Source organism: Globicephala melas, chromosome 3 (genome assembly GCF_963455315.2).
Source record: "Globicephala melas chromosome 3, mGloMel1.2, whole genome shotgun sequence".
Classification (NCBI taxonomy): Eukaryota; Metazoa; Chordata; class Mammalia; order Artiodactyla; family Delphinidae; genus Globicephala; species Globicephala melas.
Window position 1 is genome coordinate 169,104,201 of NC_083316.1, and position 25,035 is coordinate 169,129,235.

Consider the following 25,035-nt stretch of genomic DNA (forward strand, 5'->3'; position numbering starts at 1 on the left):
CGCCATATTAAGGAGCGGGGAGCCCGGGATCCCGTCAGCGGCGGCCGCGGCCGGACGCGGCGTAGCTGCGCTCAGCGGAGGCGGGCGCGGCGCGGCGCCGGGAGAGGCGGGGCCGGCGGAAGCAGCGAGCGACGGGCGACGGGCGACGGGAGCGAGCCAGGTGAGGCGGCCGAGGTCTGGGGACCCGCCCCCTGGACCCGAGCGCGACCCCCGAGTCGGGCGGGCCTGGCAGCGGCGCGGGCCTGCCCGGCCCCCGAAACCGAGCCGGCGGCCCGGCCCGCCGCCCCCGAGCTCAGGCCCCCCCACCCCTCGGGAGCCGGCCGGACGCCGGCGGGCCGCCCCGCAAGCCGAGCTAGGCCCGGGTGACCTCAGCATCCCATCTCCCGTCCTAACCCCCACGTCCGAGCCTCCCCATAGAGCAGGCCCTGCGTGACCTCCGCAAGCCGAGCCACCTGCAGGCCGTCACCTCCCCGCGCGGTCAGCGTCCCTATCCTTTTGTAATTAGCAGGTTGAGCTCTGACCGCTCCCCGCCCCAAACTGGGGGACTCCCCACTCTGTTCCCCAGAACGGCAGGCCCACGCCCTAATCTGTGTTCTTCATCATTGGCCTGTCAATCCCGGGTCTCTCAAGTTCACACCATACAGCTGGGGCCTGCCCAAATTGAAACTCCCCGCCCCAGCTGTCACAACTCTCTCCGTCTCGGACCAGCCCCCGCCCCCCGCCCGGATAAAATACAATCTGAGGTTCGTGCACCCTGGAACAGCCAGGGTGAGGTGTGGAGGCCCTGCCCGTATGGGCGCCCCATTGTGCTCACCGCGCCCCTCTCTGCTCCTGGCACACGGAAGCAGTTAGGCGACGAGTTTTGAATACATAAGTGCCCCACTGGCTCCCAGCCCGTCTGGTTTCTGCTCCCCGCACCCTTACGGCTTGACCCATTCTGGCCATGACCCACCCAGAATCCAGCGCTCCCATCTCACCACTGACCTCCCCAAAATGTGACCGCCTGGTGGTGCCCAACTGCCCTCCAATCCGGGACCATTCTGGGCCTTCCAACAAGCACTAGCCCGGCCACCCCGGATCCCGCAAGTGTGGCACAGTCACGCTGTCACAGCCGTTTTCCCCTGCTAAAAACTGACCCCCACCTCCCATTGGTCCTGCACTGTCCAGACCTGCCCCCAGTTCAAAGCCTGAGTCCCACTGTTGTGCAGCTGTCCAGCCTAAACCCGTTTGGTTTTTCCCTGTTCTCTTTCCCCTCAAGTCATCCCTTGGTTCAAGGTGCCTCTCAAACTGAGAACTAGATCCCCCCACCCCCAGTCCACTAAGCGATGACCTCATGCCTTTAGCTGGTGAGGCTGCACCCCACTCTCCTCGACCCCCCTCACCCCGGTCCCCGCCGCTTCTTAGCATACTTGGAACAAGGACAGTTTACCTAACTGTCCACGCAGACCTCTTGCAGCCGGCGGGTACATGTTGTCCCCCTGGCCCATTTATGGGCAGAATGTCTCGTGGGCCGTCATGACTGTTGATGTCGAGGACCCCTTCTGTTTTGGCCATGCTGAGCCGGCTTTTCTTCTGAACCTGAGAGTGGAAGCAGGTGTGGTGGCCGCCCAGCTGTGCTTTGCATAGTGAGTGAGGTTGGATTGCTCCAAGAGGGTTGTGTTAAGGATGCAGGCTCCTCCGCCTCCAAACGCCGGGGCTCTGATCCTTGGACAGCTCTTGGTTCAAAGGACAGTTGCTTTGCTGTGGCCGGGGGGCCGCGTCTCACGTGACTGTGCTGGCCAGCGTGCCACCGTGACCATTTCCCAGGACGATCTCAGAATCTGTGCCCTGGGTGGTGCTATCTGTCTGGGGCTGGGCAAGGAGGACCTCGGAGCCTGATGAGTCTTCAGAAGCGGGTCTGCATCGATTTTCACACCAGGTCCTCTGTCTCCTGCCATTCGTAGATTTTGGGGCCTCTGACTGGGGCAGGTTTTGTATACCCAGGACTTCTGGGTTTGGGGAGGCCCCGAGTGGGGTTGGTTGTGGGACCTTTCGCTCAGTGTTACTGAGACAGATGAGGATCCAAAGTCATTCAGTCTGGAGGGTCGATCCTGGGGACTTCCGGCTGGCATCAAGGAACTTGGTCTTTAAGAAAGCAGCCAACTTGTAATCCTTCTCTTCTAGAGCAGAGGTTCTCAACTGGGGATACTGGTGATGTCTGGGGACATCTGTGGTTGTCATGACTGGGCTGCTCCTGACATCGAGGGGGTGGGGGCCAGGGGTGCTGCTCCACACCCCGCAGCGCCCAGGACGGTCCCCCACATAGGATGATCTGGTCCTGAATGTCCACAGTGCCAAGGGGGAGAGATCTTGGACTAGAGCCTGACCGGGAGGCCTGTGAGTACAGGGACTCCATCCCCAGACGCTGCATAGGGCCCGGCGAGGCTGGAGCTGTAGAATGCGGGGGTCCTGGCCGGTCCTGGGGGTTGGCAGAGCTGGGAAGGGAGTATTTGGCTCCCCCTTTTCTGCCCCAAGAGCTCCCTGTGGTCTGACTTATGCTCCCTCACAGGCCCCAGTGGCTTCTTGCTCGTCAGCTCCACTGATCACGGCCCTGCCCACCCCGCACTGGCCTACCCCAGGCTTTGGCCGCTTCGGAGCCTGCCTGGTGCAGGCAGGGAGTGTTTAAGTCAGGGGACAGGCGCGCAACCGGAGCCCCCCGAATGTGGCACTGACAGTCTTGACGGGACGTTGGTCGCCTGACCGGCATGTCCTGTGTTCTTGGCAGGTGACTACTCTCTCCTGCCTCAGTGTCCTCAGGTGTGAATAGAAGGAGAGAACGTGCTGTGCACCCTCCCGGCCTTGTTTCCTTTAGTCATCTGACTACTGTGAGTCGTAAAAAAAAAGTAGAACGTGGAACCCACTCGCCTGACTTCCTGTGCTTCCCCCTTCGTCCTTCACTCGCCCTCCTTTTATCATCTTATTTATTTTTGTTGGTAACAGCTTTCCTCAGATATAATTATTGTATTCCACAATTCACTCATTTAAGTTGTACAGTTGGGGGTTTTCAGTGTATTTACAAGGTTGTGCATGCATCACCACCATCTAGTTTAGAGCATCTCCATCTGCAGTCACTCCCCATCCCCTCCTCGGCCCCTGGCAACCACTAACGACTCTGTTTCTCTGGCTTTGCCTGTTCTGGGCGTTTCATATAAATGGAATCATACAGTATGTGGCCTTTCATGTTTGGCTTTTCTCACTGAGCATCGCATCTTTAAGGTTCGTTCACGTTGCAGCGTGTCCTCCCTTTTTTGTGGCTGGATAGTATTCCGTTGTATGGATGGGCCGTATTGTGTTTGTCCACCAGTTGGGGGGCCCTTGGGCCGTTGGCACCTTCTGCGTATTGCGAATGGAGCTGCTAGGAACAGCCGGGCACAGTTTCTTGTGGGGCGGCCCTGCTGTTTAATCGGGACTCAGATGCCTCTGCATGCAGTCCTTGGTGGCCTGCTCCTCGCCCTTAGCTTCCTGTCCTCATTTGCTGCTGATGCCCAAGTCTGGCTCCTGACTGCAGGCCCACGCGGCCAGCAGCCAGTAGATCCTCTCCTGGGTGTCCTGCGGTGCATCCAGAAAAGGTTGCTCTTTCCACAGACCTGCCCTTCCCCCCCCTTACTTCCCCCAGCCTCACCTGGGTCCCTCCTTTCCGTCCCCCCCATCTTTCCAGAACCATCTGCATTCTCACCTGGGCAAGCAGGCCCCGTCTCCCTGCTCCCACCCCCCTCTGCCCAGTGCGCCACCGCCAGCCTGCAGACGCACATCTCATCAAGCCCCTCCACCCGTCCCTTCCCCACCTCCCTGCCACCAGCCGCCCAGGGCACAGCCCAGGAGCCTGCCATTCTGGCCTTGTCACCTTTTCCTCTTCCTGCCCCCAGTGTGCTCCTTACACCCCAGCCTCCCCAAACCATTCTTTCCAGACCCCCCCATGCCCTTCCCCAGATCAGAATGGGCCCAGGAACCATTGACCATCAGGGTGGGTCTCATCCCTACCAGGCATGACAGCCACCGCAGGACGGGGGTCAAGCTGTATTTGCACTGGGTCCCACAGTGAGGAGGGGCTGCTGGGGGGAGGGGTGGAAGGATGGTGGGGGGAGGAGGAGGGAAAGATGAGGGTTGGGGCATGTCTGTCTGTCTGTCTGTCTCTGCACTTACAGAAGGGCTGAGCAGCTGAGAGGTCAGTGCTAGTCTTTCAAGCTGGGGGAGAGGGGGGAAGCAACTATTCCCCCTAAGGAGTTCCCTAAACCAGAGGGTCTCCACTGGTTTAGGCGATTGTCAAACCTGGGGGTGGGACATCCAGTGGGTGGGGCCAGGGAAACTGCTCAACCCCCCACAGTGCCCAGGACGGCCCCCCACAGAGGAGGACCCACCTGAGTGTCAGCAGTGCCAGGGCTGCCCTAAACACGCTAGGCATTTCCTTCTGCCACCGCCCCCTGGGACCCATGGCGAGGAACCACGGTGAGACAGATTGAGGAAGCACTTTCTGTTGCTCAAGGCTGCCTGTGAGGGGGTGAGATCCCTGTCTCTGCAGGTGTGCAAGCGGATGCAGAGATGTGTAAGGGCTCTGGGGTCCTGATGGGACATCCAGCCTTGGATGGAGTCCCAAGAGTCAGGCCTCCGACATAAATCACAGTTTTGTGGCCCCCAAGTTGTTCTTCCTTTGCGTGGGGTTTGCATCATCTGGGTTGCTGCAGACCCAGACGCCTTTACGGTCTGAATGTTTCACCAAGTCAGACGGGAGTGGGTGCTTTGTGTGCTGAGAGGTGGGGGGATGAGAAACTGCGCTTCAGGCATCATTTCTGAGGTTTCGAGCAGCAATCTCACATGGGGTGGAGGTGCCCTGCTGCCAGCCGTGTGCTCTTGGGGGTGTTGTCACGGAGAAAAGAGGTGTTGACGGGATTCTCCTCTCCTTGAGGCTGTGAGCCCGGGGGTGGGCCATAACTCTGGCTCCCTGCTTTGCAGCTCCTGCACCTGCCTGCACACAGAAGGGCAGTAGCCTCAGGTGAATGAATGAATGAATGAGCAAACGAATGAAAGGAAGATGCTCCTCAGGGCCCTGCCACCAGGCCCCCCTCTCCTACTGGTTCCCTTCGGCCACTCGGGAAGACGCGCTGTCCCCCGTCCAGTGCCGGGCACAGTCCTTTCTGACTCTGGCCATTCCCAGCCTTGTCCTTTGCTGTCCTTAGACATAAGGGGCCGCTAGATCGTTGTGTTTCCTCTGCGGGGGGAGGCCACTCCCTTCACAGGAGCCCAGGTCCTAGCCTTGTACAACCACAGCCAGCCCTCCAGCCCACAACCCTGCTCCTCCCACGTTCTCAGGACGGTCCTGCCTCCTCCAAGGGGAGACCAGTCCTTTTCACCTTCGGGGGCAGCATGGGAGAAGATGGGGCCCTGCCTGGTGGCCTGTGGCCACCAGGGTACCTCCCGTGCCGCACAGCCCACGTTACCGCGCGGTAGAGCAGGAAGCAGGGGCGTCTGGGACCTGTTGTGCGCCTGTCACTGAGCCCGTGAGACCAGCCCCCATTTCCTAGCGTCTCCTTTGGGTCAGGCCCTCTACCTGCTGCTTCACAGAAGCTGCACCCAGGTCACCGCAACACGTGCGGTGTTATCCCATTATCCCCCACTTTGAGATGAAGAGACTGAGGTTCAGAGAGGAGAAGTTGCTCACCCAAAGCCATGCAGCCAGTAAGGGTTGAAGCCAGGACTCAGAGCAGGTCTGTCCTTGTCTGCAGCCCGCCCTTTCTCATCCACCGTGCTGGGACTGGTTGACGATTGTGCGGGGAGGGGGCTGCCGGGCCGGCCTGCCTGGGCCCAGGAGGAAGAGGCAGAGCCAGACCCTGACTGTAGCGGAAGAGTGGACGACCCACATTTTCTGGTTGGGTCTCTCATGTGGGACTTTTCCCCCAACCCCTCAGAGACCGGTTGGAAGAAGACGACCAGCCCCCCGCCTTTCTCGGGGGCTGGTAGTCAGGAAGCCAGGGATGGGCACCAGAGCCAGCCCCGGTCTCCAGGTTCTTCCGCCTGCATGCTTCCGGAAAGGAGGGCGCTTCCCCGAGGTGTTGGGCCCGTTGAAAGTCTGTGCCCCGAGATGACGGTTCTCAGGGAGCCCCAGCCGTTTGTCACCATGATCCTTAATTGGATGGCTCCTGCTGGGGCAGGCCGGCGGCCGTGATGACCGGTCCTGAGTGGGCCTTGGGGCTTTAGATGGCTGGACTGCTGGTGCTGGGCCTGGGGAGCCTCTCACTGCGGAGCCCGAGCAGCCATGGGCAGGTGGGGGCAGGCGGGATGGAGCGCCCGAGCCCCTCTTTTGTGGAATGGAGATAGGGTGGCACCTGGGGACCAAGTTGAGTCGAGCACCTGGACTGCTTGGCGCTGTGCTGGCTGCTGGAGGGGCACAGGTGTGCTTCGTGTCACTGCTGTCACTGTCCGCATCTGTGCTCTGATGCTCTCCCCACAGGGCCAGGAGCAGTGCCCCGTCTGCCTGGGACGCAGTGCCCACACTGGACCTGGCAGGGCGGCGTGCCCAGGCCCCTGCTGGCATGCTTTCTTCCCCTCCCTTCCCTGCGCCCCGTGTGGGGAGCTGGTGTGACCAGCCCCCCCGAGGCCAGAGTTACCCTCACTCGGGGTGATCCTGCACCCCGCCCCCCCCAAGGGGACACTAGGCTACGTATGCGGACATCTGTGATCCACACAACTTGGAGGGAGTCTCCCCTGACATTGAGCAGGTGGGGGCCAGGGAGGCTGCTCCACACCCCGCAGCGCCCAGGATGGCCCAGATGTCAGCGGTGCCGCGGGCAGGCGGGCAGGCAGGCAGGAGGCCACATGCCACACCAGACCGTGCTCAGCCTGAGCACTGAGTCATGAACCACGTCACACGGTATCTCCTTGGCCTCCGAGCCTGCAGCAGGAAAACAGCAGGACCGGTTTTAAAGATAAGCAAAGGCCTTGAGGGACTTGCAGTTTGAGCACTGCTGGAAGCAGTGCTGGCTGGGCCCCTCCAGGCCTGGCGTGGACTAGTGGAGGGTGTGCCCAGGATGCTGCCCTACGCACCGCACACCCCCCGGGGAGGCCTTGACAGTGACAGTCAGAGGGGCTGCACTGTCATGGGTCTTGCCCCACATGCCCCTGCCTGACCTCCTTTCCTCCTCTGTGGGCTGGGGAGGGAGGGCCGGTTCCTGCCCACACCTGGGGGCTGGCAGTGACCTGAGGTGAAAGCTTGCTCTTGGTATTGTTCCTCACGTGGGACCCCAGCCGCCTCCGGCTCCAGCTGGAAGGAGGGCTCGTGGGGCTGGGGCACTGGCTTATCTTCAGGCCCCTTGGTCCTTGCTAACCCCAGGGCCAGCCCATGCCCCATCATCTTACCAGGGAGCCTCCCTGGCCTGGCCCTACAGGGCCCTCCCCCAGCACTGCAGACACAGGGGTCGGGTCATTCTCTGGGGATGGGGGTGGGGCGCATCCCAGGTGCTGGGATGTAGAGCAGCATCCCGGGCACCCACGGTCCTGACAACCACAGACATCCTCAGACCTGGCCCGGTGTCCCCTGAGGGCAGAACCACCCTGGTGAGGACCCCTGGGTTGTACTGACAGGGAACCTCCTGCTGAGCATCTGGTGCCTGGAACCCTGGCGCGCTGTAGGGCTGAGCAAGGTCAGGGTAGCGAGGAGCTGCAGGGAAGGCCTCCTCAGGAGGGGCAGCCAGCTGTTGACAGCCGACTTGAAAGCAAGGGCCCTGCTCTGTCACTGGGACCTCTTCATCCAGCATGAGTCGACCTCACTCTCGGAGAGGGCCGGGGCTGGGGGTGAACGTGGGGAGCGCACAGGAGGGCAGCCCTGAGGGGTCAGGTGGTCTGTGACACGTGCAGACCCTACTCCTAGCCTTGTAGGGACCTCATTCTGTCCCTTCAGGTGACAGGATCATGCCCATTTCCCAGAGGCCTAGGCTGAGGCTCGGAGACTGAAGGCTAGTCTGAAGCAATGAGAGAAGGTGTGGGCCGCCTGGCTCTTCATTCTGGGGGCCACGAGGGGTAAAGAGGAGACCCACCTTAAGGGCTAGCTTGGCGGGTGGGCGAGCCTCCCAGTGACAGTGCAGAGGGGGCAGTGGCAGCCAGCGACTGAGAACCCCAGCCCACCTCACAGACTGCGGACACCAGCCTGCAGGTGCCGGCTTCCGGGCAGAGCGTCTCCAGGGCCAGGGTTCTGGCCCCCCTGAGCAGGCTCTCATCGCTTCCTTCCCCGCTCTGTCCCCCAAGGCAGCTCTAAACCCCCTGCAGCCTGGGGGAGCCTTTCTCAGCCGCTGTGCTCGGGACTTCTTTTCAACAGAAAAGTCACTACTCTCTCTCTGCCTTTTACTAGGAAACTTTGCAGACACACAGCAAAGGTGGCAGAGCGTTCCCCTGCACAGCCAGCCATGCCCCTGCTGCCCAGACTCTTCTGGTCTCGAGCTGGGGCATGCATGGTCCCCGCTCTCCCCAGCTGCTCGTTTCTTTGAATGGCCGGGCGAGTTCCCTGATGCAGAATCCAAGAAGCACAGAGTGACAAGGCAGGACCAGGGCTTCCTTCCTCTCCTGACCCCGTCCTCTAGTTCCTCTTCCCCAGCCGACCTTCCCAAACCTTCCAGAAATAGCTTGTTCTACACAGCATGTTGTCACGTGCACTGGGTCCCAAAGACCCCCCCCCCCTTTTACTGCAGTGCCTCCTGTGGGGAGATGGGCCACACCCTTCAGGTAGACGTCTGGTCTGTAGACTTCTCTCGTCCCTTGCTTTCCTAAGCAGACTGCGGAGAAATCGCCGTACACAGGGTTTTGCCCACGCGCGCCAGAGTTTCTAAGGGTAAATTCTTAGAAGTCAGAGAGGATGTGCGTTTTTAGATTCTGAAAGCAGTTGCCAAACTCCGGCTCCTGCCAAGAGTGGGCGCGAGGGTGCATCATCTGATCTTGGAGCTGCTTGGGGAGAGGAGGGAGCGGGCTCTGGGCTGGGTTCGCAGCCCTCGGGCCGCGCGTGCAGCCGAGCCTCTTTTTCCAGGAACCGTTTGTTTGTATCCTCTGCTGCTTTGGTCTGTCCTGAGGGTGGCAGGTACTTTTCCCGGTTGTGTCGTTCTTTTTTTAGAAAACTGTGTTTGTGGTGTATTTGCTTGCAGACACTTTTCATTTCTCCACACGTGAATTTATCAGCCTTTTCTCTCAGGGCTTCGGACTCTTCTGGTGTTCTGCAGTGCGGCAAGCAGCAGTCTTAGAGGAGGTGGGCGGGCGTCCCTGAGGTCCTGGGACCGAGGACTCTCTCGGATGCCACCTCCACTCTCTAGAATAGGCCGCTTGCAGCCTGGCGGAGCCGCAGACCCTCGGCTCCGAGAATGGGCTGGAGCGGGGGCTCAGACCAGTTTTGTCGCCAGCATCATGTGGTTTGGGTATGACTGCGGCCGGCCAATACTGCGAGTTCCTCCAGAGATCTTGGTTGAGGCCCTTGGCGTCTGTCTACCTCCTCACTGAGACAGCCTGGGTGTGCGGGGCGGGTGCCCCTGAGGGCACTGGCTTGTCACTTTATTTATTTATTTAACATCTTTATTGGAGTATAATTGTTTTACAATGGTGTGTTAGTTTCTGCTTTGCTACAAAATGAATCATATGAATCAGTTATGTATATACATATGTTCCCATATCTCTTCCGTCTTGCGTCTCCCTCCCTCCCACCCTCCCTATTTCACCCCTCCAGGCGGTCACAAAGCACCAAGCTGATCTCCCTGTGCAATGCGGCTGCTTCCCGCTAGCTATCTACCTTACGTTTGGTAGTGTATATATGTCCATGCCTCTGTCTCGCTTTGTCACAGCTTACCCTTCCCCCTCCCCATATCCTCAAGTCCATTCTCTAGTAGGTCTGTGTCTTTATTCCTGTCTTACCCCTAGGCTCTTCATGACTTTTTTTTTTCTTAAATTCCATATTTATGTGTTAGCATACGGTATTTGTCTCTCTCTTTCTGACTTACTTCACTCTGTATGACAGACTCTAGGTCTATCCACCTCATTACAAATAGTTCAATTTCATTTCTTTTTATGGCTGAGTAATATTCCATTGTATATATGTGCCACATCTTCTTTATCCATTCATCCGATGATGGACACTTAGGTTGTTTCCACCTCCGGGCTATTGTAAATAGAGCTGCAATGAACATTTTGGTACATGACTCTTTTTGAATTATGGTTTTCTCAGGGTATATGCCCAGTAGTGGGATTGCTGGGTCATATGGTAGTTCTATTTGTAGTTTTTTAAGGAACCTCCATACTGTTCTCCACAGTGGCTGTATCAATTTACATTCCTACCAACAGTGCAAGAGGGTTCCCTTTTCTCCACACCCTCTCCAGCATTTATTGTTTCTAGATTTTTTGATGATGGCCATTCTGACTGGTGTGAGATGATACATCATTGTAGTTTTGATTTGCATTTCTCTAATGAATAGTGATGTTGAGCATTCTTTCATGTGTTTGTTGGCAGTCCGTATATCTTCTTTAGAGAAATGTCTATTTAGGTCTTCTGCCCATTTTTGGACTGGGTTGTTTTTTTGTTATTAAGCTGCATGAGCTGCTTATAAATTTTGGAGATTAATCCTTTGTCAGTTGCTTCATTTGCAAATATTTTCTCCCATTCTGAGGGTTGTCTTTTGGTCTTGTTTATGGTTTCCTTTGCTGTGCAAAAGCTTTGAAGTTTCATTAGGTCCCATTTGTTTATTTTTGTTTTTATTTCCATTTCTCTAGGAGGTGGGTCAAAAAGGATCTTGCTGTGATTTATGTCATAGAGTGTCCTACCTATGTTTTCCTCTAAGAGTTTGATAGTTTCTGGCCTTACATTTAGGTCTTTAATCCATTTTGAGCTTATTTTTGTGTATGGTGTTAGGGAGTGATCTAATTTCATACTTTTACATGTACCTGTCCAGTTTTCCCAGCACCACTTATTGAAGAGGCTGTCCTTTCTCCACTGTACATTCCTGCCTCCTTTATCAAAGATAGGGTGACCATATGTGCGTGGGTTTATCTCTGGGCTTTCTACCCTGTTCCATTGATCTATGTTTCTCTTTTTGTGCCAGTACCATACTGTCTTGATTACTGTAGCTTTGTAGTATAGTCTGAAGTCAGGGAGCCTGATTCCTCCAGCTCCATTTTTCGTTCTCAAGATTGCTTTGGCTATTCGGGGTCTTTTGTGTTTCCATACAAATTGTGAAATTTTTTGTTCTAGTTCTGTGAAAAATGCCAGTGATAGTTTGATAGGGATTGCATTGAATCTGTAGATTGCTTTGGGTAGTAGAGTCATTTTCACAATGTTGATTCTTCCAATCCAAGAACATGGTATATCTCTCCATCTATTTGTATCGTCTTTAATTTCTTTCATCAGTGTCTCATAATTTTCTGCATACAGGTCTTTTGTCTCCTTAGGTAGGTTTATTCCTAGATATTTTATTCTTTTTCTTGCAATGGTAAATGGGAGTGCTTTCTTGATTTCACTTTCAGATTTTTCATCATTAGTGTATAGGAATGCCAGAGATTTCTGTGCATTTATTTTGTATCCTGCTACTTTACCAAATTCATTGATTAGCTCTAGCAGTTTTCTGGTAGCATCTTTAGGATTCTCTATGTATAGTATCACGTCATCTGCAAACAGTGACAGCTTTACTTCTTCTTTTCCGATTTGGATTCCTTTTATTTCCTTTTCTTCTCTGATTGCTGTGGCTAAAACTTCCAAAACTATGTTGAATAAGAGTGGTGAGAGTGGGCAACCTTGTCTTGTTCCTGATCTTAGTGGAAATGCTTTCAGTTTTTCACCATTGAGGACGATGTTGGCTGTGGGTTTGTCATATAGGCTGGCTTGTCACTTTAGAAAAGAGAGCAGCATCCATGGTGGGGTGCGTCCTCTGCATCTACAAGGGCAGAGCTTGAGAAGGCGTTAGTCCCAGAGCCCCTGCACCCGTGCCCACGCCTCTGCGAGTCCCTCTGTGAGGGGTCGGGTCTCGGAGACATGATCCTGGGCTGGATGCTGGCACCTGACGGCCCCACACACTCACCCACCACCCAATCTGGACCTCGCGTCCGCCTTGGCCCTCCGTAGACAGCTGGCCGCTGTGGTGTGCTGCCACCGGCATGGCTCCTCTTCCCCTGGTGACTTGTCTCTGGCTCGCCGCCCCGCTAGGCAGGGAGCTCAGCACGGTGGGACTGTGTCCTCGCTGCCTGCTCCAGCCTAGCAGCCGCCCCAGGCCTGAGGGTGCTCAGAAAACATGGGATTGGTGGGGTGAATGAAGACTCTCCGACAGACGCGTGAGCTGCACGGGCTGGGGCAGAGAGCATGCCTCTAAGGGCCCACGTTGAGGACACCCTCTTGGCAGCCACCACTCCCTGAAAATCAGCAAAGGTGGTCTTGGTGCTCTACCTTCCTCCGCCTGCCCCTGGTGTGTGCGTGTCCTGCAGTTGTTGTAACAAATTATTACAAACTCAGTGGCTTAAAACAACAGAAATTTATTCACACAGTCCTGGAAGTCAGGAGACTGGCTCGGGCCTCACGGGGCTAAAATCCAGGCGTGGGCAGGGCTAGTCCTCCCGGAGGCTCCAGGGAAGCATCTGTTCCCGCCTTTTCTAGCTTCTAGAGGCGCCGCCTTCCTGGCTCGCGGCCCCTCCTGCATCCTCACAGCCAGCAGCGCAGCATCTCCCGTCTCTCTCTGCCTCTGACCCTCCGCCTCCACTGGGCCCCCCGGGACATCCCCATCCCAGGGGCCTTAACCCCATCTGCAAAGCCCGTTCTGCCATATAAAGGAACATACCCAGAGGCTGGGGACTAGGAACATCTCTGACCCTCAACAGACACATCTGTCAGCAGTGAGACGTCCGCCAGCTGCACGGGCTTCTGTAGACTGTCCCGTTGGGACGTCGCGGGCAGATGGAGGGGGGTGCGCCACACTGGGCGTACTCGCTGGACTCGGATTCAGCGCACCCCCTGTGCAAGGACACGTGGTGTCTTAGGAGCAGCTTCTTTGCGCATCCCAGGAGACTAGTCTCCCGCCCCATGTGCTCCGAGATGACCGCGGTGCTTTGGGCTCTGCTTAGGTTCTGGCGTGCGGGCGGCATCCGAGCTGTTGTCTGGGCCCTGCCGTCTGACCACGTAGGGAGCCGCTGGGGTCTTTGGCACGGTGACTTTGGTCTGTGAACGGAGGGGCCGTGGTTTCCGTCGGAAGTGAGCTCACGTGGACCGAGAGGCTTAGACGGCTGATGAGGAGGCCCCTCGTTCCCCTGGGCCCCGCCGGCCCCGAGCTGTAGCCTAGCAGTGGGGGCCCTGGAGGTGGTACTGCCGAGCGCACAGCCGAGTGTGCCTGCACCTGCTCTCCCGAGGGCTCAAGGCCCGGCGGGCGGCACACGAGGCCCTGGTCAGGGCCGCCGTGGTTGACCACACACGTTGGGCCAGGAAGTTAGCCAGGCTCTCTGAGCCTTATTTCCGTGTCTGCAGAGCAGGGACAGCCAACTGGCCCAACTCTGGAGCTGCTAGAACAGGGCCGTGACAGCTCTTCCTGGTGTCCAGCCCCACTCGAAGCCCGTTCACGGGCCACTCAGTCACCAAGGACGCCGGCCCTGCTGGGGCTTGATTCTGGCTTGCACTTGGCCTGGCACTGTGGTGCGAGACGGCCGGGTCCGCGCTTGGGAAACGGTCCCCTGAATGGGTGTCTCCCCCCCAGGCCAGATGCTCAGATGGGCGCCTTTGTGTCCCGCTATGGCTCTGCTGCCCAGGAGCGGTCGGGTGTGGTGAGGGCTTGCGGGGGGCCCTGGGTGGGCGCGTTGGGAGGGGGAGGTCAAGACCAGAGACGGAGACAGCCATCCGTCATTTCAGAGACTATGTTCTGGGGCCAGAATGGACAAGATGTGTCTAGGGACCCCTGCTGGGGCAGGAAGCCGTTGGCCAACAAGGGGGTGCCTGCTCCCAAAGGTTTACCTGAAATGAGGAGGGGGCGGAGGTGTTGCAACCCTGCTTCTCACTGAAGCAGGAAGCCCGCTGTCTGTCGATGACAGGGCATGGGTGGCTCTGGGCCAGCACGGGCTCAGAAGGGCCCCAGGCTGAGTGGAGGGAGGGCCGTGGGCACGGGGGCGGGTGGGCATCCAGGCAGGAGCCCTGTCTATTCCCCCACCTGACCCCTTGCCCAGCTTCAACAGCCTCATCTTTGCGAGGGGGTGCAGGCATCCAGTTCACAGGGCCGCGTGGAGGGAACACGGAGTAAGATAGGCACGCTGAGGTGACCAGTGGCTGTGTTACTGTCCCGTGGGGTCTAACCCGACTGGCTCTGCTTCGGCCGAGCATCTGGCTTTGGGCCAAAGCCACACCAAGGCAGCCCTGTGCATCACATAATCCCGGTGAGGGACAAGGACCTGACAGGCTCGTGCCGGTGCTTCAGCCCAGGGTTAGGCCCAGGAGCTCGGAGAGGCCATTTGGGGGCACGAAAGTAGCAGTTCAGCAGATCGGCCTGAGTGTCTCGTAGTCTCCTGGTCACACAGAGAGACGCGAGCGCTGGACTTTCCTCAGGTGTCTTTTTTTTTTTAAGGGCAAACGTTCTCTCTGGTTTACTTTCTGTCTGTATGGACTTGACAGCTCTGGGACCTCTCATGAGTGGAATCACACAGTATGTGGCCTTTTGTGTCTGGCTTATTTCACTCAGCATCATGTCCTTAAGGTTCATCCATGGTGTAGCAGGTGTCAGAATCTCCTTCCTTTTCAAGGCTGAGTAATATTCCAGGGTGGGGATGGAGCATGCCTTGTTTATCCGTTCACTGTGGGTGACACTTGGGTTGTTTCTCTTCTTAGCTTTTGTAAATAGTACTGGTAAGAGCCTTTGAACATTAGCTTCTGTGTGGGTCTGTTTCCTTTCTCTGGGGTGTATATCTCAAAGTGCAGTTGCTGGGTCACGTGGCTGTGTGTATTTGATTTCTTGAGGAGCTCACAGGGGCAAGGGGATGGGGAGGGAATGTTTCATGGGGACAGGGTTTCAGTTTGGGAAGACGAGAAAGTTCTAGAGGTGGATGGTCGGGATGGTTGCCCAACAACGTGAATGGACTGAATGCCGCTGAGCTGTGCACCTAAAAATGGTGAAGATGGTGAATTTTATGTTACGTATATTTTACCCTCATTTTTTTTTTTTACTCTCATTTTTTTTTTTTTTTTTAAAGGCAAGTGTGGAGGGTACTACACCTAGGAATTTGTATTTGTAAACTTAATTTCTGGCCAGCCTTCACTTTTCCAATTCTTGATACTTGGTCGGTTGTCAGAGCAGCGCCGGCCTGGAGGCTCGGGGGCCGGAACTAGCCAGCACTGCCTGCGTCCAGCCCTCGGGCTGCAGCCGGAAGCGTAGGGTGACCGTGATGGCGCGAGGCCGGGGGGTAGGGGCAGAGCAGGCGCAGGGCAGGAGGCTGTGCTCGGGGGGGGGGGGGCCCCCTCGGCGCCGCCCCCCGCCCCAAGCCTCAGGCATCCCTGGACTCTGGCCTGCCATCCCCCGGGAAGGGCACCCTGCCCTCTGAGGCGTCTGCTCTTCCCTCCCTGGAATGCTCCTCGGCGCCCCTCGCTGCCGCACTCTTGCTCCTCTTCCTCAGAGGCCTCCCCAGGCGGTCGGGGGAGCTGGTGGGAGCTGGGCAGAGGCGTGTGTCCGCTGGAGGCCACCATCCCCCGCCCCAGCAGGCCCTGCGCCCGGTCAGCTCCGCAGACCCCGACTGACGGGCCGCCCTGCCTCCCTCACAGGGGCGAGGACGAGGCCCCAGGGGCGGCTCACGGCCTCGAGCGTCTGAAGCAGGAAGGCGACGAGATGGGTGCCTGTGGGGGATGGGGGGGCCTGGGGTAAGCGGGCGACTGGCCAGAACCAGGACAAAGGCGTGCGGGCCCGGTGGAAGGTTCCTGCAGAACAACCAGAGAGGAGCCTGTTTGTCCCTGTCACGTCCCGCTGGGCTCCTGGGAGGGAAGGGCCCCCACCTGGCAGGGGACTTGGCTGTCCCCGAGGAGCGCCCTGTGCTCGCCAGGCGGCAGTGGGGACCGCTGCCTGCTGGCGCCGACCTCTCCCGCCCTTCCCGCCCAGGCTGACGGCCGCCATGGACCAGGACTACGAGCGGCGCCTCCTCCGGCAGATCGTCATCCAGAACGAGAACACGATGCCGAGCGTGAGTACCCAGGGCTGCCCCGCCGGCGCTGTCCGGGCCTGCTGGAGCCGGGGAGAGTTGGGGCGCGGGGGGGCGGGCAGCTGCTGGGCTTTGGCCCTCGGAGAACAGAGGTGCCGACAGGCGACAAACACGTCCTCCCCCTCGGCGGCATGGCCACGCCAGGTGTGAGATCCCCCAGCACCTCCCTGCACTGCCCTCCGTTGCCGGGGCCGCAGACCCCTCATCCTCGTGGGCAGCCAGGGCAGAGGAGTGATGGTGGCACGGGAGGGCCCTGTTTTGCTCTTTCCTGCGTCCCCACCCCCTCCGCCGTGTTGTGTTTCTCTGTCCTGGGCTCCCGACACGTTGCAGGCTGTGCCCGCCAGTTCTCAGCGCTCTCAGCTCCGTGCTGGGCCGTCCAGGGCGGGGCCCTTCCTGCCTCTTCCGGCTTCTGGTGTTGCCGGCAGTCCTAGGCTTACAGACCCACCCTCCAGTCTCTGCCTCATCTTCACGTCCCCCCTCACTCTGTGTACCGGTGTGTCTGTCTCTTCTGAGAACACCAGGCCTTAGATTTAGGGCCACCCTGCTCCAGTATGACCTTGTCTCAACTTGATGACACGTGCAAAACCCCCTTTCCAATTAAGGTCACATGCCAAGTATCAGGGTTTGGGACTTCAGCATATCCTTTTGGGGGACACAGTTCAACCTACAGCAGATCCCTTGTAGAAAAAGGGACATTCCTGGGACATTCCCACTGCCTGGTTCTGGGGCTGAGTCGTGGTCTGATGGGGGAATAGCCTTGTGTGTGGGGAATGGGGCTGGCAGGACGACAGGCTCTCAGTGTCGGGGGACAGATGCTCTTTGTTCTGTGCTGTCAACGTTCCCGTCCTTTGGTGACCGCTGAGAAACGGATCTCAGCACGTGGCGGTGTCCATGGTCGGGCTTTCGCTCCCCGGCCTCTTCCCACCCACGGAGCCGGACAGACGAACTGAGCCCCAGACATGGTGCCGCTAGCAGGTTCCAGCACGTGGGTCACTACCAAGATCAAACCCTTGTTCAGCGGCCAGAGGCCAAGGGCGAGGAGGCACAGTGGGCGGGGCCTCAGTCGGGGAGGAGAGAGGGTGGCCTTGGGGCGCTCTGGGGGCTCTGAGGCACCCAGCCCACCCTGCTGTCTTTCCAGGTTGCAGAGATGCGGCGAACCCTGACACCCGCCAACTCCCCCGTGTCCTCCCCCAGCAAGCACGGGGACCGCTTCATCCCCTCGAGAGCCGGCGCCAACTGGAGCGTGAATTTCCACAGGATCAACGTGAGGGGGTCGGGAGAGGGACCCTGACCGCGCAGCCTTGGGGCACGGGCCGGGTCCTTCCCACTCAGCCCTACCTCCTTCCCCTCCCTGTCCCGCAGGAAAATGAGAAATCTCCCAGCCAAAACCGGAAAGCCAAGGACGCCACCTCGGACAACGGCAAAGGTCGGGACTCAGGTACCCCCGCCCCCCGCCCCCTCCGCCCCAGCCCCCAGCCCAGCCTCACGGAGCTTGGTGCCCACAGACGGCCTGGCCTACTCGGCTCTGCTGAAGAACGAACTGCTCGGTGCCGGCATCGAGAAGGTGCAGGACCCGCAGACGGAGGACCGCAGGCTGCAGCCCTCCACGCCTGAGAGGAAGGGCCTCTTCACGGTGAGCCCTGCTGGCTGCCTCCGGTCTCAGCCTCCGCGGGCATCTCCTCCCATCTCAGCCCTGCCGGGGGGCTGGAATACAAGAGGCGCGGGGGCCCACTTAACCCCGTGCCCCGCACCAGGCCTGTCGCCCTTCTGCGCGCCTGCGGGTTGGAGGGACCTAGGACCAGTGCCGCATGCAGGGCGGATGGGCGGGGCCTCAGCCTGAGCCACCCCGCAGCCCACCTCCCCATTTGGGCCCTGGAGCAGCGCCAGAAGGCCTGGCTTGGGTCCCTCAGGAGACGGGGCTGAGGGGCTGGTGGCTGCATGGGGGCTGGAGAGACAGGCTGATGCCAGCAGCCCTGCAGGAGGACGCCTTGGGTGCGAGGCTTGGTTTGCCCGGGACGCGCATCTCTAGTCAGAGCCCCTCCCAGTTTCGGCGCACCCTGGACTCAGGCACAGGGCACAGGGCTTCCGGGACGCAGCATCCACTCAGTGGGTGTCCCCTGCCCCCAGTATTCCCTCAGCACCAAGCGCTCCAGCCCCGACGATGGCAATGACGTGTCTCCCTACTCCCTGTCCCCCGTCAGCAACAAAAGGTGAGTCCAGACCTGCACTGGCCGGGGTTGGGGCTGGGGGGCAGCTGGCAGGGCCCGGGAGCTGCCATCAGTTCTAGAGCTGTGTACGGGGTACGGGGTGGCCCAGAGGACCCCCCTCATTGGGGACTTGCTGCGGGCCCAGACAAGGTGCTGGGAGCCCGAGAGGGGTCCTGCAGGAGGCGCCGGGCAGAGGGGAAGGCGGGGCTGTCGGAGCTCAGGGCAGCTGAACATCCAGTGGTGGAGGGGTCGGTGGCCGTGGGGTCACCCACGGGTTTGGGATCACAGAGTGACAGAGTCGGGACAAGTGGGAAATGACGCAGCCTCCCAGGGCCACCGGGAGGAGATGGCATCTCTGCAGTTCTGTGCAATTGTTGCCTAATCTCTGCCTCGGTCTCCCTGCAGTCAGAAGCTACTGCGGTCCCCACGGAAACCCACCCGCAAGATCTCCAAGATCCCCTTCAAGGTCCTGGATGCGCCCGAGCTGCAGGACGACTTCTACCTGAACCTGGTGGACTGGTCATCCCTCAATGTACTCAGCGTGGGGCTGGGGACCTGCGTGTACCTGTGGAGCGCCTGCACCAGCCAGGTGGGCGCCGCTGAGCCTGTGCGCATGCGCACGGGCTTGGGGGCAGCAGAGCGGCTTCCTACGGTAGCCGAGCCGGGCCGGGGCCTGTGTGAAGGGTGGGAGTGTTGCCGGGGGCCTCCAGAGCCTGGGGCAGCTCCCGGCCACCCCCTCCTCCCAGGCCTGTCTCCTCAGTGTGCAGACTCTCCTGGGGTCGGTCAGCAGGGGTGAGCGGAGGCCCACGCCCATCCCTCCCTGGGCTGGCTTCCGAGAGTCAGGAGTCCTTGCTCCCCGGCCTGAGCTCCAGCCTCCGCCCGTGCCAGCAGAAGAGGCACGGTGTCCGGGCCCGGCTGAGTGCAGTGTCCCCCACCCAGCAGTAAATGCCTCGGAGTGGCTGCTGGACACATGTGGGCTCAGGGTCTGCAGGGCACAAAGACCCTGCAGGTGGGGTGTTTGAGGGACAAAACCAGATGCAAGTGGGTTCAGAGAAGGTGAGCGAAGCCAGCACAGGGAGGCCGGCACGCGCGCGCACACACACACACACACACACACACGGCACGGCACGGCACGACACGGCACGGCACGGCCCGGCCCGGCCCGGCCCGGCAGCCTGTGGCCAACACCTGCTGCAGGGATCCCTCCGCCCCCGGGCGTGATGCTCGCGTCCCTCCAGGCTCTGTGCAGTCAGCATCCCTGTGCTTGGGTGTGTCCCCTCCTGGCCTGTGGCTTCCCGAGCCTCCTAGCTGCCTTCTACTGGGTCCCAGCACTGATGCCAGTGCCCCCAGGCCTGAGGTGTGAATGAATGAATGAATGGGTGGACAGACAGATGGATGAATGGACAGTCTGAACCTTGAAGGAGCAGTGGGCACCAACTGCTCCCCCTTCTGCTAGGTGACCCGGCTCTGTGATCTCTCCGTGGAAGGGGACTCGGTGACCTCCGTTGGCTGGTCTGAGAGGGTCAGTACACTAGCCCTGTCACCCCGCTGGGCAGGGTTGGCCCAAGGGACGTCGACCGGCCCTCACTGGAGGGGCCCTCGGCAGTGTTGGGGGCCTTGGAGACCCAGAGGAGCCAGAATCTGGCTTTGTGGTCACTGTCCAAGCCCCAGTGACACCTGTGCCCCCAGCTGTCCCCAGCCTGGTAGAGACGGTTGGAGTGACAGAGACTCTGGGGCAGGCTCGCTCCACATGTTGAAGCATGCAGATCTTGGGACACATTGCATGGATTTTAATAGTTCCACTCTCTGTACGACTGTCTGCCCAGAAAGTTCCTAGGAGGGGTGTCCGAAGGGGCGCGTGTTAGAGACCTTGAAAGAAGTGGGCCCAAGGCTCTGCCGTGGGGAGGTGAGGGGAGCTCCCCGGCCGCCCAAGCAAGGGGTCCCCACACAGGGGCCTGATGCCCGCTCTTGCCCGTTTTGTTGTCCTAGGGGAACCTGGTGGCCGTCGGCACACACAAGGGCTTCGTGCAGATCTGGGATGCGGCTGCAGGGAAGAAGCTGTCCATGCTGGAAGGCCACACGGCGCGCGTCGGTGAGGAGCCCCTCGGGGCCCGGGGGTGGGTGGGTCCCGAGGGGCCGGGCGGGTCCCGAGGGGCCAGGCCACGTCCTCATCCCACCCTCTGCCTGGCCGCAGGGGCGCTGGCCTGGAACGCCGACCAGCTCTCATCCGGGAGCCGGGACCGCATGATCCTGCAGAGGGACATCCGCACGCCGCCCTTGCAGTCAGAGCGGCGGCTGCAGGGCCACCGGCAGGAGGTGTGTGGGCTCAAGTGGTCCACGGACCACCAGCTGCTCGCCTCAGGGGGCAACGACAACAAGGTAGGCCCAGCCCCTGCCCTCCCTCCCTCCCCGCCGGCCCCCGTGCCGTGGAGTAGGGGTGACGGGTGCACCCCAGGGGAGGCCAAGATGGGCCCTGCCTTCCCTTGGGGGCCAAGCTGCCCGGGCCTCACAGCCCCGTCCCTGCAGCTGCTGGTCTGGAACCACTCAAGCCTGAGCCCCGTGCAGCAGTACACAGAGCACCTGGCGGCCGTGAAGGCCATCGCCTGGTCCCCGCACCAGCACGGGCTGCTGGCATCCGGCGGCGGCACAGCCGACCGCTGCATCCGCTTCTGGAACACTCTCACGGGGCAGCCGCTGCAGTGCATCGACACCGGCTCCCAGGTGTGCAACCTCGCCTGGTCCAAGCACGCCAATGAGCTGGTGAGTGCGGGGCGCAGGAGGCCAGGCCCCAGCTGTCCAGGTCTGGCAGAAGCTGACCCGGTACCTGTGCCCAGTGACTGCAGGAGAGGCCCGAGGGCTCTCATGTGCAGTGTGGTTCCCTGTCTGGAGCCAGTCATCGACCAGGGTGTGGGGTTGAGGGCTGACACCTGTGGTCTCTGCACCCTGTGGGCGCGCCTTGGTGTCCTTGTGCCTCGGTGGGTGTGTCTGGGGGGGTCTGTGCCCTGGGGCCACTGGAGGGGAGAGCCCCAGGCTCTGACAGCGTTCTCTGTGTCCCCTAGGTGAGCACGCATGGCTACTCGCAGAACCAGATCCTCGTCTGGAAATACCCATCCCTGACACAGGTGGCCAAGCTGACCGGGCACTCCTACCGGGTTCTCTACCTGGTGAGTCTCCCCAGCTGGGCCCTGTTCCTCCACCTGGAACAGCTTCGGGCTCTGGGACTGGACTGCAGGGCGCGGCAGCATCACTCTGAATCTGCTTCACCAGCGCCCCTGCCCTGTGAGCAGGGGCAGCTCCGCCTGCCTTTATAATCTCCAGGTGTTTGTTTCCACATAAAAATAGAAGATGCCACGAATAACCCACATCCAGCCCCTCAGATCACCTCTAGATGTTTCACCAAATAACCACTTGCACGTGTCTGGAGAAAGCCCCTCCCCAAATCCACTCACTCTTCAATATTTTGGTTTTTTCTAGAAAAAAGTTCTGTGCTTAAACCAGCAAATCCTTTGCCCAGTTGCACAGAGAGGGGTGTGGCATCCTTTGTGTTCTCATGGCTTTGCCCGTAGGCCACAAGGACAGAGGGGGTCTCTCTTCTCCCGCAGGCCATGTCCCCTGATGGAGAGGCCATAGTCACTGGTGCTGGAGATGAAACCCTGAGGTTCTGGAATGTCTTTAGCAAAACCCGTTCGACAAAGGTAAAGTGGGTCGGTATCAGCGCCAGATGTTCCCCCACGTGTGTGCCCTCAGCCTGTCCTGGGGCCTCCTGCCCCACCCCCGCCGCTCAGCCAGCCCCAGTCACCCCGTCAGCTGTGCCTCCCCGGGATCCCCACACCCCCTCTCTCCTCCTGCATCACCTGGTGTCCCTGCACATCCTGGGGCACTTGCCGCGCAAGGTGCCCGCACAGGCCCCTCCTCAGGCCCGGAGCCTCGGGGTCCCTCCAGGCAGAACTTCCTTCCCGTGCCCAAGCGGCTGGCGCCCAGCCCAGCGGCCCAGCCTCGAAGCTGGCCCCTGCGGGAGGTCACCGGACCGAGGGCTCAGCGTCGCTCCTGTGTGCCCTGCAGGAATCCGTGTCCGTCCTCAACCTCTTCACCAGGATCCGGTAAACCCGTGGCCGTGCCGTCCTGGTCGCAGAGCGCCACCTCTCAGCGTGCATGGACCCTCCCCTCCCCTGAACATGGGCCCCAGAGGAAGACAGGCAGCCAGGGTGGGGCGGGAGCCGGGCCTGGAGAGACCCTGAAGGTTCTATTAAAGCCTGATTGTGAACCCTGTCAGCCGGTGTTTGGGGCGGGGCCGGGCTCGGGCACCAGCAGTAGTGGGGCCTCCGGATCCCTCCACCCTGGGTGGCCCCGGCTCGGACAGCTGTTCTCGGAGCGGGATGGACGCCTCCTGGATGCCGCCTCCTTCCGTCCGTGTCCATCACCGCCTCGCTGGGGCTTCAGGCTCTGCCCGGAAGCTCGTGCTCACTGCTGCCCACACCTGCTACGGGACAGACGGCTGGACACCAGGCCGGTTGGCCGGGGAAGGGCCTGGCAGGATGGCAGCTCAGGTTGGCCCGTGAATCGAAATGACGTCCCCACTCGAGAGGTTTCTTTGCAGCCACCTCTGCTCTCCCTGTCCCAGCAGCCGACCGCTGGCTCTTTCAGGGGCACGGCGTTGGGAGCAGGCCACACGCCAAAGGAGGTCACCTTGAGGCGGACTTGTTGTCTGAGGGAGACTGATGTGGGACCTGTTCGCCATGATGGCTCGCCCCAACTGTCCTTGTCGCTCACGGGGTCACAGCCGACTGTGGTTCTTGCAGCTCGCTGGGCGGCCGGTCAGGGTAACCTGAGGACAGAATTGACCCTGCGGGTCAGGTCCTGTGGGCGCCCAGCCCTCCTCCCCAGCCCCTTCTCCTCCAGGCCACCCTAGTGGGTCCTGTCCATCTGCGCCTTCGGCTGCGGGAGGGGGCACCTGAGGGTTCCCCCAGAAGCTTCCTGAGCTCCCCCTGACTCTGGGCCCACCTCATTGTCCTCTTCTGCCCTGTTCTCAGGTGAGACGGAGGAGGGAGGTGGGGCCGGTGTGTGGCCAGGGGCCTGAGCAGCCACCCTGCCTCTCCTCCTCTCCCTCCCTCTCCCCTTCCCAGGTCGGAGGACATTGATGGACGTGGCCTGGGCAGGGCGGGGGTCCAGCGTGGCCAGGGGGGCCCCACAGAGTCCCATCGGTCACCCCGGCTCTGCCGGAGCCCCCGCTCCTCCGGTTGTGAGGGCCTTGTGCTCTGTTCAGCCAGCCACACGTGTGCATGTGTATATGTGTATCTGTGACCTTCCTTTGGATTTGTTTCTGTGTTTCTGTAAATCAGTCCCCAAAATGTTAAGGCTTGCTGGGGGAGAGCAGTGGCCCACCCCTACCCCTGGGGGAGACAGAAGTCACAGCTCTTAAGGTCTTCTTCAGAGGGGCAGGCGGCTGAGCCTGCATGAACTTGGGGAAGGGTGGGTCCTGCCTCCCGGCCCATCCCGGCTGCTTGCTGGGGACGGGCGGGGACGAGCAGGGACAGTGTACATAGATGTGTGTATTCCGATGGGTCCAGATTTTATTTTTGTTTGTTTGAGTTTTGTTGTGTTTTTTTTTAAATAAGCGAGCAGTCCTTAGTCTACCGCACGCCTGGCGCAGGTGAACCTCACTCCTCCTGGAATTCAGCATCGCCGTCATTAAACCATGTGCGTCGTGCCCAGCTGGGGCTGCCTGTCTCTCGATCCATCTGGAGTCTGCACACACCGGGACCCCAGAGCGGCCTGAATGTCACAAACCGGTGGGGAGTGGCTGGCTCTGGGGGAGAGGCTGCGGGGGCCACTCAGAGGCGGTCAGCAGGGGGCGCCGGGGTCCTTGAATTCATGCCCCCGTGATCCAGGCCAGTCCTTGCAGCCAGGCTGGTTCTGTTGGGAAGTGGAGGGTGGGCCCGGGGCTGGTGGTCTGAGCACATAGCGAGGCCTGGCCCGGGGTAGAGGGGGCGGCACCTCTGCCTGACAGATGGGCTTCCGGGGCAGCAGGGACACTGCTGGCCCAGCACCCTCTGCGTGGGGAGGGCCAGGAGGCCCCAGGGAGGAAAGCAGCCTGGACCAGAGGGGTTGTGACACTGGGTGGGCCTGCGGGCCCAGGGGCCCCAGGGGTCTTGAGAAGGAAAGGAGGTGAGGCTCTCTGCAGTGAGCAGCTGCCCACAACTGGTGGCGCACCCCATGCCCTCCCCGCAAGCCCGGGAAGATCCCCATCCTGGGCAGCCGGGGACAAGGGAGGCCAGAGCCCAGACCTGCCCTTGAGGAGCTTCTGTATGTCAGGGAGTGGACGACAGAGTGTAAGTGCATGTGGCCGTCACGGTGTGAAGGGTGGCATGGGCCTTGGGAGAGGGCAGCTTGAGCCCAGGGCTGACGTGTCAGCAAGGGCCTGAGGGGGGCACGGACACACCCGGGCAGAGCTGGTGCTCCAGGCTGTGGACCCATGCAAAGGCCCTGGGGCAGGACTGTGCCTGGTGAGCTGGAGGAACAGCCAGGAGGCCCCTGTGTCTGGAGCAGAGTGAGCGAGGGGGAGAGAGGGAGGAGGGGAGGGCAGGGAGGAGACAGGGCAGGTCGTGCAGGGCCTTAGGGAGGACTT

At 60.3% G+C, this 25,035-nt stretch overlaps 1 protein-coding gene across 4 annotated transcripts; it reads left to right on the forward strand.

Annotated features, from left to right (window-relative positions):
- FZR1 (fizzy and cell division cycle 20 related 1) lies at positions 1 to 23,998 on the forward strand. Of its 4 annotated transcripts, none has more exons than XM_030845521.2 (14): positions 1 to 160; positions 16,104 to 16,185; positions 17,342 to 17,467; positions 17,566 to 17,629; positions 17,709 to 17,836; positions 18,331 to 18,413; positions 18,816 to 18,999; positions 19,867 to 19,932; positions 20,400 to 20,502; positions 20,605 to 20,789; positions 20,937 to 21,170; positions 21,470 to 21,574; positions 22,013 to 22,114; positions 22,473 to 23,998. In XM_030845521.2, exons 2-14 carry the CDS (start codon positions 16,117 to 16,119, stop codon positions 22,512 to 22,514), a joined length of 1,491 nt encoding a protein of 496 aa, XP_030701381.1. In that variant the 5' UTR covers positions 1 to 160; positions 16,104 to 16,116; the 3' UTR covers positions 22,515 to 23,998. The 4 variants fall into 4 exon arrangements, 3 of the variants coding, with proteins under 3 accessions (XP_030701381.1, XP_060153372.1, XP_030701382.1); XM_060297389.2 differs by lacking the exon at positions 1 to 160 and adding an exon at positions 8,988 to 9,097; XR_009563579.1 differs by lacking the exon at positions 1 to 160 and having other exon boundaries at positions 22,473 to 22,957; positions 23,055 to 23,998.
- The last annotated feature ends 1,037 nt before the right edge of the window (positions 23,999 to 25,035 follow it).

What these genes read in the sequence shown, in the direction of transcription:
- FZR1 (XM_030845521.2), top strand. Translation starts at nt 16,117, where the DNA reads ATGGACCAGGACTACGAGCGGCGCCTCCTCCGGCAGATCGTCATCCAG. An exon ending in CACCTCGGACAACGGCAAAG is followed by an intron (nt 17,630 to 17,708) that starts GTCGGGACTCAG and finishes TGGTGCCCACAG; the next exon opens with ACGGCCTGGCCTACTCGGCT. An exon ending in CAGGGGGCAACGACAACAAG is followed by an intron (nt 20,790 to 20,936) that starts GTAGGCCCAGCC and finishes CCGTCCCTGCAG; the next exon opens with CTGCTGGTCTGGAACCACTC.